At 36.5% G+C, this 12,592-nt stretch overlaps 1 protein-coding gene across 3 annotated transcripts in view; it reads right to left on the reverse strand.

Moving 5' to 3' along the window:
- cntln (centlein, centrosomal protein) overlaps positions 1 to 12,592 on the reverse strand; it is a 278,092-nt gene that overhangs the window by 181,213 nt on the left and 84,287 nt on the right. For all 3 annotated transcript variants that reach the window (XR_015851108.1, XM_088341835.1, XM_088341834.1), the window contains 2 exons: positions 8,078 to 8,233; positions 3,517 to 3,614 (listed from right to left, as the gene is read on the reverse strand). Coding sequence is in view for 2 of the 3 variants with exons in the window: in XM_088341835.1 (XP_088197961.1) it covers positions 3,517 to 3,614; positions 8,078 to 8,233 (254 nt within the window). In the remaining variant the exon portion in view is untranslated. The remainder of the gene's footprint in view (positions 1 to 3,516; positions 3,615 to 8,077; positions 8,234 to 12,592) is intronic.

The raw sequence follows: 12,592 nt of genomic DNA on the forward strand, positions 1-12,592 counted from the left end.
TATCACTCTATGAGGATGTTGTACTCTGCTGCCAGTGACTGAGACAATCTCCAATTAAAGCTGAAATGGGCAAGACGAGTTTCATACAAAAATTTTGTGTGTGTAATGTGATGGTAAACACTAAGTGGCCGTGCCTTTGCTACAAAATAATCATGCGCAAAATGGGGGATGTACATCGGCATTTAATAGGGAAACTTTGTCATATTTGAACACTAGATGTTGCTGTATTGTGTAGTTCAAACAAAATCAAATGCTACAGAGCACAAGGGAGATGAAAAACTTCAGAGACTAAAAGTGACCAAACAGCACTATATCTCTAGATGTTTTTTTGCCCAAATACCAAGAAAGAGCATTTAATTTCCTTTTATGTGTATCAATATTTGTATCCGCCAGAACATATCTATCACCTATTTTTAAAAATTCTGTCAACAAATTTGTTATTTGGGTTAAACTGTTTAATATGATTATTACTCGTGATATGAAAATTATATGTAATATGCTTAGGAATCTGTACTGGTGTTGAGTAAAACATGTCATCATTTTTATTTTTATTTTTTTTAGTTTATTTAGTTTATGAATTTTCAGATTTGTTTTTATCTGTGTTTATGCAGCACCTTCTGTTCCCATTAAAACTGTAAACTGTGTAGTGTTTGACTGTTTTTTGTTTTGTTTGTAATGATGCAGTGTTGAATACAAATATCTTAAAGCCCCAATGTGTAATGTGTTACCACTAGATGGCACTGTGTTGTCTGGTACGAGCGAGGACCAGTAATACACGGCACAGCGTGGTGGCAGTATGTCGGACAAACATGTCGCAGACTTAAGTGGGGATCAATAAAACTGGTCGAAAGGCGCCCTCTGCCAGACTAAAGTGGTACTACAATCCTCAACTTCCCAACGAACTTCAATGCACTTATTTGCTCTGATTTAATGAGCTAAGTGGCTCATAAATCACGCGACCCGACGAATCGATTATGACATTAGTTGCAAACACTTTTAACTCAATTTTTATCGATTTAAGCGGTTTGTTATTGTAGCCCTACAGCAGATTAAAAAATATAGTTATATTTTTTTTCTTCCTGCAACATCTTTGAACCAAATGCAGCCAGTAACTCAAAAAGTTTGCCCTCCCCTTTGTCAAATTTATTTTAAATGCAAAGCAGAACAAATTAAATAGTTTTACCTCAAGTAGTATTTCTATTACATCCAATGGGATTTTTTCCACAACAGTATGTGTTCAAACTGTGTATTTTCACTCTATGACAAGACTCGTGCCTTGTTATAACAAGACATTTACAGCACCGAGTGCCATTGTGCGCCATCTAACTCATTAGCACTCACAAACCACAGGCAAAGAGTGATAGTGCGTGGGTTTGAGTGTCACGGGCCAAAACGGCACCTCCTGCAGCACACAATCGATCGATGAGCTGCTTTGATCAGCACTCCACACCAGCTACCCACATAAACAACAGCAGCGCTACATGACACATTTGCACACGAATGCACTCACCGGACCACGCAGTCGCTTACATTTGACTATTAATGCATAATGGTTTAGATAGTGACAGCTAAGCTTTTGCTTGAACAACACATTATTGTCACATTATTGTTTAACGGATTCAAACTCGAAACAAGTATTATTATCATTTATATTTCTATAATACACGGCATAAAGCAATATATACTATGATTTAAACATTTTAATTGGGGAAACATGTTTTTCTTGATTTTAGCAATGATTCAAGTATTTCTTGTTGGATTATTTAAATGCAGTGCTTATTAACTAAGAGCAGCTTCGCTTTTTTTTATTCCAAGTAAATTTCTAGAATAAAAATAATGCATATGTATGTTTTATTAGTAGGTGTAATTAAGCAAACCAATTACATTTAAAAATACAAAAAATAGTTGTATTTATTGTAAAAATATTATTTATTTTTAAAAAATGTCAATTGCATAGTTTTGTGATATTAAGCTTCTTATTGCCTCTGGCAAGTTCTGGATATTTAATTACATCAAGAAATTCTATTGTCATAACGCAGTCCAGGCTATGGCTTGGGGGGCATTTGCAGTCCATCATCATCCTATTTGTGGGGCCATTAAAATAAATCAGGTTTGTATATTCTAGACCATTCTAAAAATCTGATGAATGCTTGACAATGAGGAACAATATTTAAAAACATGATCCAATAGGTTGAGTAATTTATCTTTCTAATCTTTAATATAGCGTTTCTTTATTATTTTTTTAACAAAATTTAATTGTGCTGTGCATCTGCAAAAATGGAAGGAAAATCCTGAAACTATAGAAAATGTGAAATAACACATACAATCTTTAAAATAACTAACATAATAAGAACGAAACTGGACTGAATTGTGTTTTTAAAAACGTTTTTGTAAGTTTTACGCTTTCCCCTTTCATTTATTTTTCTGTATTTGGCCTGCTGATGAAAGGTGTATTTATTTATTCAAATGGCCTACCTGAGCATTCCTGTGTATCTATCTTTAACCCTCCTATTGTCCTCATTTCAAACGACATCTTTGTACTTTTTCTTTTCCAGAGTACATGTAAATGTGAATAATTCTGTTTTTAATACTGTTGGGAACCATCTAAGTCAGAAAATGTAAAGTATTTTTGGGGTTTTTTTTTAACAAGAAAGTGGTGGGTCACTTTTAACCCGAGGACACAATGAGGGTTAATTCCATAGAAACATTCCCAGTAAAGGAGTGTGTGTCTGTGTGCTGCCACTTGGTGGAATCAAACACTGCGGATCAGAGGTGGAGCTGATGCGAGTGGAAAGGAAGGGAAGGCAGAAGGGAGCGTGAGAGACATGCGGTTCACACTGCAGAGCTTTATGTACAATTCAGATTTTTTTGGGGTGAAATCAGATGTTTTTGAAAGATGATTCACATTTCCAACAAAATGTGACTCGCATGCGATCTCCTGTGACTTCTATGCGATCTTCTGTGTGATCACTACAAGTGTTCAGCATGCACAGAAGAGGACACGTGACATCCCTCGCAATGCGCTCAGTGTTTGCGGAAGTACTCATGGATGCTAACAGCGGAGCATATCTAGCTATCCACGTTATTGTGCTACCAGACGCTGAGCAGAGTTGACCCCCCCAAGCATAATTAAATCCAAAATCTTGCTTTCCCTCCATTGAATGCTCTGAATGTTTTTTCTTGGCTTCCTCCCCCCTCGTTCAACACTGAATAGTGATGTCTGTGGCCTATCGATGACATGCAGGTCAGATGCATGTGTCCTGAGCGTTCACACAGCAGTCTCATTTTAAAAAAACGTATGTATCAGATTTCGGACCACATATAAAAGCGGCCTGGGTCTGGTGCAAAAAATAATCGGATATGTGCCGTTCAGACAAACGTTAACAGATCGGATTTAGGTCGCGTTAATGTGAAAAATCACATTTTCCTGCAGTGTGAAGCTAGCCAAAGAGGGGAGGGAGAATGAAGGAAAAGATCGCAAGAAAAGAAGAAAGAAAACCTGTATAGGTGACTGACTTGTGGTGCAGCTGGCGGAGCTTGTCCTCCTTCTCGTGCACTTGGCCTCGCAGGGATTTGTTAGCCGCCACCTGCCTCGTGACCTCCGCACTTGTGCTCTGGTCGGGGGAAAAGTAAGATAGGGGCACACGTGGCGAGCGTGTGCGTTAATGCATCTTAGTGCTTTCTTTATGCTTGATTGGGGGTGTCTCACGACACGGCTGATGACAGGTCAGCCGCAGCATGCCTCCTCATTAGAGGTACAACGGGATGGGAGCGGGGGTTCTAAAAGAGGTTAAAAGGATAGCGTCCTTTTCAAAGTGGATACGATAAAAGAGGTTGCTCGGAAACGTTTAATAAAATTGCACCAACAACTGGGCAACCACAGATCATTATGTGATGCAGCTTATTTTTCTAATACAATTAGCAAGGTGCTATGCATGTGTGAAACAACCCCTATTATAAAAAAAAAAATCAAAAGTTTTTTCCTTACATAATCAAATATTGAAACATAAAATCAAAAAATTGACTACTTTAAATATTTTTTTGTTGATGGACAATTTTGAATTCCCATGTTGTTGTATTTTGATAATTTCCTTACCAGCATTAAAAATGTTGCACCTTTGGAACATGTTGGCATTTTTTTATTCTATTATTTAATTTATCTTATATTTGTAGTGACTTTAGCCTCGTCACTTCAGTTTCTGTTACTGTAGCATGAACATGCTGAAAGTAAGAAAAGGCCTGATTCAAGTACAATCCAACTACCCTAAAAAAAACAAAGAAAAAAACAAGAAGAGTTCATTTGAACGCATCTAAGAAATACAACTACTTACACGCGCCACAGAAACTTGACAGAGGCTGCAATGATGACTTAAGCCAGGAGATGGCGGCAGCGAGTATACATTTTCTAAATTCTTGTTAGCACATTTAAATACAAGTATGTAGAGAAATTTGTATTCATCTTTACATGAGGCTCACCTAGAGGGAGCTTACATGATGTCCACTATCGGGCAAACCAGTAGGATTGATAGAGTGTTACAAGTCCAGTTGGAATTAAGCATAGGTATTTAACGAAAACACTTATTTTTTTCCATCATTTTCGCTTGGTGCCGTTAGTGCATGTGCTAAAAGTAATAATGCACTTACTTAAGTACTTGAAGCATTCAGGCCTTTTCGTATTTTCAGCATTTTCCATGATTGTTGAAAGTTGGTTGTGTATTTTTTTTTTAATTAAATTGTATTACGCTAATAATACATATTGGTAGCCTCTCGTTGTGCCCTTTCTTGGAAAACCAAAACACAAGAGAAAATAAATACCCATTTCTGCCACCTCCTGCTTGGACTTTTTGTACCAATCTCAGCTAATTATGTTTATTGATAATGTTTACTGTATTTGGTCTTATGGTGCCAATGCAACATCTATTGTAGCATGGTCATTCCTGGAAGGGGGGGCTACCTTATGTGTGCCCCCTTTTCAGGGTTTTGTTAATTTTCCTCATGTTGCGCTTTTTTTTAGTTTTTTTTGGTCTACATATTGTTTTGAAATCAGGGGGTGTTATATCTACCGTAATTGTGTTCTGTGCCATATGAGATCTTTGTGATTAAAGGCTAGACACGAAAATGTGACTCGACTTGGGACTGAAGCTCCATGGAGTGTAAAAGTGGATGTACGCTGGACGCGCGGTTATGGTTAGCATGTTTGGTTGGCATGAGCAGCGATCTTAAGGACAATTCGGTTGAAGTTTACCATTAAACTAAACACATGAAATAGATATTTCAATTCACTGCACTTTAATATAATCAAGTCACATTTATTTGTGTAGCCATTAATCACAGTCTGCACAGACCACCATTACAACATTCTTGGATCTGAAACCTACCTAAGGGCAAAGGAAAACTCCAAAAACCTCAACATCGTAAGGACATGCAGTGATGCAGCAAGTTCTAGATGATGCTATGCATCAGGTCCAGTTGCTGGTCCAATGGTTCGGAAAGCAACACATTTACGAAACAGGCTTGGTTTAAAAAAGGCTAGTTAAAAGCTAAGGCCAAAAGTTTAATGGAACAACTATTAAAATGCTAACAGAAAATTAGCATTTACTGCCGGAGTATTGTGCCTTTAAACAATAAATATTCAAACACATGCCATGAGAAAAGATAAAATTACACTATTCAAACAAGTAAATTCTTCCTAATCAGCTTAAATAAACTTCTAAAAGAGCCACTTGTCCCTTGTGGAGGCTTCAAATACCCCCACAGTCTCTTCTTGGGCTCAGTAATCCCACCTCTTTTTCAAAACTGTCACCTGAAATGAGCTCTCACGCCGACTGTAACGACAGCACCGATCTGCTGCATGACACTGACGAGCCCGGTGAGGTATAGCGGGGGCAACTCTCATTCCTGTGTCATGCACGCACCCATCTCAAATGTTATTCTGCTTGTGACAGGTGCGCCCTAATCAGATCAAAGGGTAAAAAATGCTAATTTGTGTTGAAATCACATGCAATTTCAGGTGATATGAGTAAATTGAAAAGTACATTGAAACTCTTGCTGTCTATCTCCCTTCCCCTGTAGGTTTCTTTTTTTTTAATACGAATCAGAGCCTTGAAGAAACATCAAGGTCTGGTAAGTTTTACAACTTCTTCTTGCATCAAAATATTCAGTTCGACCAGAGTGGATGATATGTCAGGTCCTTGCAATACGTTGAACCTTTGAATTAATTTTTAAGAAGGCTGTGTGATTCTATAGTGACTTTGCAGTGGTTTCTTGGAAAGCAGTAGCCATTGCGGTAAAGTATTAGGTGATCATACTTAACATATTGTGCAGAAGTCTACACTACAGCCCCTTTTTATCCTCCAAAACCATACAATTAGAACCATACACAGGGTAGAATGTTGGGATCACACTGATATTTTATTTCTGCAGTCCAAATGATTCAATTTGGATGATTTAGTACACTTTTTCACTTCACAACTGCTATTTAAGGTCAACAAAAACACAGTGCCAGAAAACATCCAAAAATTATTCATCCGGAAAGAGGGACGTTATAACTTAAGGGGCTGTAGTAAATTCAAAATCCCAAAGGCGAGAACCACCAGGAAAAGTATATGTGTGTCTGTGTGTGGAGTCAAACTTTGGAACAATTTACAAGACGAGATCAAACAATGTCCAACTATTCACGTGTTCAAATATAAATACAAAAAACATTACTGGCAGAATACAGAGATGAAGAAAATGGCGTATGAGTCATACTAGAGATAGGAAATACTGCGTTTACAACAATAGTTAACCTTGTTATTGTTACCATTACTATATCATAACTGTTATTATTGCTATTGTTGTTATTATCATTGGTGTCACATTGATATTTAGTGACTAGTAGGATTATAACGTTAATAGATGGGTACTACGATGATTAGTGTATAAAATATCTGACTATTGTTATTATTATAATTATTGATATCTGACCTAAGTAATATGTATATCCGTGGGACTTTGTTATATTATTGTTATATATATTAGAGGAGCTATCTGTAAAATGTAGTTAATAGGGAAGATTAAGGGGTAGGGAAAACAAGCGTCTGCTTCTTACTACCCCTTTTCGAACATGTATGTTAGCATGATTTTTGTTGTCAAGTCATTGTTTTTGTCCTGTTTTTTTATTTTATAATGTTCGAAATAAAGTTTTCATTCATTCATCACGATTACCTGACCAATAATTGGGTATTCAGTTTCTTATTTTCCGGCAAAATCGTTTAAAAAAAACTATAATAAAAGTCATTTCACGGTTTTTGAAAGGATATTAGCTTATTTAAGGAGAACTTATTTAACATTCATTACCATACTTATTTGTGTATAACGCAAGGTTTTGCAGTAGTACATACTCGTGCATTGATTGATCACACAAAAAATATCGCTGACCACAATCCGAAACATTTAATGGAACAGGAATCAAACCCAGGTCACGACAGTGAGAGCACTGAATCCTAACCACTAGACCACCAGTGACATAGATGACCTATGAAAACGCATTCAATTTTATCTCATTATTACACTATTTTTTCGGTAAGAAAGACAAATGTTAGAAAATGCCAAGGTCCTGGAAGATATGAATAAACTCAAAAAAGGACAAGGAGGAAAGTAACTATTTGGTAGCACTGATGTTGCATCAGACTTTGAACGACATAAGATAAATACATTATACATTTTATGTTGGTATAGTGTTCAAAGTTCACGTTGTCAATCAATTGTTTTAATCGTGGCCGCACATATTCAACAACGTTTGTCGCTTACAATGCTCAGATTAAGCTGAGAAAATTGGAAGTAAAATTCTGTATTAATTTTAAATCAAAGGTTAAGGGCGCGTGTTATACATATATACACATAAATAAATATGGTGAATTATTTTTAGAATTTTTGGTATTGGCTGTTTAAACTGATAGAAATGGCTGCTCAATTCTATTGTGTGTCTTTTGAAAAAATAAATAAATAATAGTGTCATTAAAAGTGAATGCCTTCTCGACATGCGAGTTGACCCAGGAGCGGTGTACCTAATGAAGTGTCCGGTGAGCAGACTGACCTTGATTTTAGCTTGCAGTTGTTTGACCTCTGCCTCCAGGGCCTGGCAGGAACACTCAGCCATGCGGTTGGGAAATGTGCTTTGCCGCCACTGCTCCAGCTCCATCTCCAGAACTTTCTTCTGCTTTTCCAGACCTTCCAACTCACACGTCAGCTTCTGCAAAGTATGACGATTCATCAATAACCAGGGTTGTGAGGCTTACATTAAAACGGTGATCCAACTCGGTTACTAATTACCTGTTGAAAACTGTAATCAGTAACATAATTCGAATACAGCTCAACTTCCAGAAGTAAGTTAAACTTAACTTTATTTATCTTGATAGAGCATATTATTTTATTAAATGTTTCTTTTTCAGTAAACAACAATACAGGTTACTTATGTAAACCTTAAACATACTTATTTAAACCTTAAACATACTTACATGAATCTTAAACATACATTCCATACAAAATATAGCACTGGAGAAACTTACGAACAAATTCTACTTACGAACGATCGTCCGGAACCTATATCGTTCGTAAGTAGAGCAGCGTCTGTGCCATTATATTGCAGTAATGTAACTTGATTACTTTCCATTTCTTTTGGATTACTCCAAGACCAAACATGCTAATAAAAGACAAAATCAACTAAATACATAGAATTACAAAATTTTGTTTAATGATTAATGTAACCTTGAAAATGAATAAGGGGAAACCAAGATCAGGTAGTTGCTTGTAGTTCAACAAAAATTCTCACATTTTAACCACGTAGTATCGTGTAAAGAGCAAAAATAAAACTTTCTCTTTCACATGGCCGACAAGATATGCTTTGTTTTCGTTCACATTAAGAGCACACCAAGAACTCAATATTGTTTTAAGCACATGACGTTTATACCTTCTAAATCTGAAATGGGAAGGATTGGTTTGATAGGAGCAAGGCTTCAAACTCTTTCCTGCAGCTGTCTGCTACGGTCACTATCAGTGCGGATGAGCCTCCCTAAGTCCTCTTCCTCACATCTGTTTCTGGACATGTTTCTCCTTCACAATGTCTGTGATATTGGGTGGCTAAAAAGGTATGTATTTTATTATTTGTATTATTGAATGTTTTTACACAGCACTTTAAGTTAGTTGCATTTCGTGGTGGAAAATTGCAATAAATTTCATTTCATACGTAAAATTAAAATTGCCCCCTAAATGTGTGATTTAAATGTAATATATTTAATCCACCTATTTACCTTATTCATGGGCAGCACAGTAAAATCGGATCTTTTAAGGGACAGTGTGTTTTATTTGACCACTGGATGTCGCCGTAGTGCTAAAATCGCAAGAAAGAATAAAAACTACGGACACTCAAAGTGACCAAACTGCATAATTTTAATTTTTTTTTTTTTTCCGCCCAGCCTTTCTCAAGGGCTTTAGGTAGCAGCAAGATGGCAACCATCAATGTTAGTTTCCTCTGGGTATAGCTCACCTCATGTAAAATAAATAAAGTAACCTAACAGTATTCTTAAAAATGCAGGTTTATATGATAATTCATGTATTAGGAAAATAATATTGTTTTTCTTAAAGAAATAAGATGTTTACCAATAGTAAGGTCTAAATAATGCACACAAAGCATGCATTTTGATTTTACAAAAATTGATGCAGTGTTCTGTTTAAAAACGAACACCCTGTGATAGAATTTGCTATGTGTTGTCTTCTGCAGAACATAATGCATTGCACGATAAAAATCCGCGAAATAATGGAACTGCAAAAAATAAACCACAATAAAGCAAGGATTACTGTAAACAAATGAATGACTTTTGAATTGAACATTCTGAAATCTTTTGATATGAAGTTTCCTCACGTTAAACTATGATAAACTGGATGTGTGCACAAATTTCAAGCACTTGCGTACAAAAAAACTGGGGTATTGTATACAATTTCAGGTTTGTTTTGGGCTAAGACCTGCAAATCAAGCGAATGGTTAGGGCTGGAATTATTAGGTCCAGTCTCATCTCTTGGGTAAAGATTTTGTGGCTAGAATAAAAATGCACATTGATAATAATGAACATCACAGTGGACGTTTTAAACCATATCTCGCTGTACTTCCATGAAAGTGATAAATGCACTTAAAGGAGACTTAATACGTGAAGATGTGTGTCCCACATACACACTTGAAACCACAGATCCCCATAGGTAAGCTCTCTGCTCTGCATACTCTGAGGTTATTGATATCTGGTTGCCGGCTGACACCTTTTAATAGAATCACTCATGTTTTAGGTTTCCAGCACTCAATTGAAGACATTTACCAAAGGCTGGGGAAAAAAAGACAGAAAAAAAGTGATGGAGATGGGTCGGCTGCGCTGTGGGATTTAGGAGTGGCATTGATGACACTTCCTGTAACGCGGATTTTGATTTCAGGGGGCCATTTTCAGCCCCTTGGTGAGATGTGACACTGACATGGAGTGATGACATACTGGTGCTCCATTAGGCCGGAAAAGACAGGACACCTCTCATGACTAACGTGGCTCCCAGTGACAGTCAATCATGCCCGGGATAAATAAGGGTGGACAGGTTGCAGAAATAGCCACATGTCTCCTGCTTCCCTGTCAGCATCAGAGTCACACTCGCCAGTAAAACCTGAATTTGTTCATTTTCAGGATGGAACAATAAAGACACAGTTTAACTGATAAATTAAATTATTATATTATGCCACAAAGGTCTACATCAGTGTTTCACAACCTTTTCTGAGCAAAGGCACACTCGGTTTCATTAAAAAAATCTCAAGGTACACAGACAGTCGAAAACGTCTAAAAATTAATACCCGGAACCAGTTTTATTTTTTTCATGTTATCATGTTTACTAATTGACAATAAGCTCATGAGGTAATGCATCTTATTTTATTTTGGTTTCTCAATTTGCTTTAATTATTACTATATTTTAACCTGTTTTCACTATAGTTTTATTAATTCTTAAAATGAGCGAAAATTGGTTACCAGTGGAAGGCTGATTTTGTACAGAAGAAAAAAATAAAATCAGCAAAGTTGCAAGTTTTTCAATTACAGGTGCTGTCTAGGATTTGGAAATGTTCGACTTCCTGACACCATCTTCTGGCTTCAATTATCTTTGCAACCTTAATAAAGCTCCTTGTGTAGAACGTGCAAGCACATGCATTACTTAGACACGCTCGGATTGACTTTTTGATATATATTTTGGGAAGTGTTGGGTAGGGATACTTTAACTGGATCACTTTCAATTACTTTTGGAGTACTCCAATACCAAATATGCTAATAAAAGACAAAATAAACTAAATATAAATAAAATTACTAAATTTTGTGCAGGCTTGGGGAGTAACGGAATACATGGAACGGCAAAAATGATGTTGGCAAGCTGTTTGGATTTATTTTCAGTTTGTTACTGTCACATTTTATGTTCGTTTTGCCGGAGATCAAAGAGATCAAAGCCAGGAGAGAAAGCTTACCACGTGTTGTGAGTTATAATTTTATTCATATTTAGTTTCTTTTGTCTTTTATTAGCATATTTGGTATTGGAGTAATCCAAAAGTAATTGAAAGTAATCCAGTTAAAGTAACCCTACCCAACCCTGATTTTGGGGGGCTTGGGTGGAATTTGGAATGTATCTTTAACAGTACTGTTCTTACTTTCACCATTTTCATGCTACACTAAAAGAAAAAACCCGCAGGGACGGGCATGAACTCACTCTCCAACCCCTTTTTCCTGCTTCCTTATTAAGTAAGAAAAGCCAATTGGTGAGGTGGCTCTTTTAACAAAAACTTAATACAGAAAATTTACCACTTTCAACTTTTTAAGGACACCTCAAACGATGCACCCTACCTTTAATTGAATTTATTTTTATTATTTTCTACAGTTGCAATCCTAAACTGCTTAATCAAGCAAGATAACTTATACATATATTTCCCTGTACTACCTCATGAGCAGTAAATTAGAATATAAAAAGGGTATAATGTGTTTTGGGTGCCACCTACAGATATGGACGAATGTTACCGTTACTCAATACTGAACAATGGCACGCTTTTTTGCAAGGATAAAGTTGGGCATTTTTCTGCAGCACACTCGACAAGGTCTCACGGCACACTAAAGAGCCCTGGCACACTGGTTGAAAAACACTGGTCTGATTTCTTCCCCCAAAATTTGAAAGTTGTGTTTATTTCTGTGATCAGTCAGTGCAGTCTTTAATCCACCAATAATCCCACCATTTAACATGAAAGAGGAGGGTAAGACACTCCATGCTTAAAAAGATAAGACAGGTAAAAAGCGAGCAATGTCCCAAATGAGGCGAAGTAATCCGAGCGAGCAAGGAAATAATCAGTATGTGGATGTCATGCATGACAGATACATTTTGCCGAAAGGACGGGGATTTACTTTTGTCACTTTTTTAAAAGCTCCTTATTCCACATTGAATAAATCCAGTTGAATTTCACCTGGAAAAAGCAATATTTTGTAAAGGTATTTTTAAAAATTATATTCATGTACAATATTTTTTAATTGACGCTGTGTAATATTTGATCACTAGA

The sequence above is a fragment of the Urocampus carinirostris genome, chromosome 8 (assembly GCF_059441175.1).
Source record: "Urocampus carinirostris isolate Australia breed hairy pipefish chromosome 8, RoL_Ucar_1.0, whole genome shotgun sequence".
NCBI lineage: Eukaryota > Metazoa > Chordata > Actinopteri > Syngnathiformes > Syngnathidae > Urocampus > Urocampus carinirostris.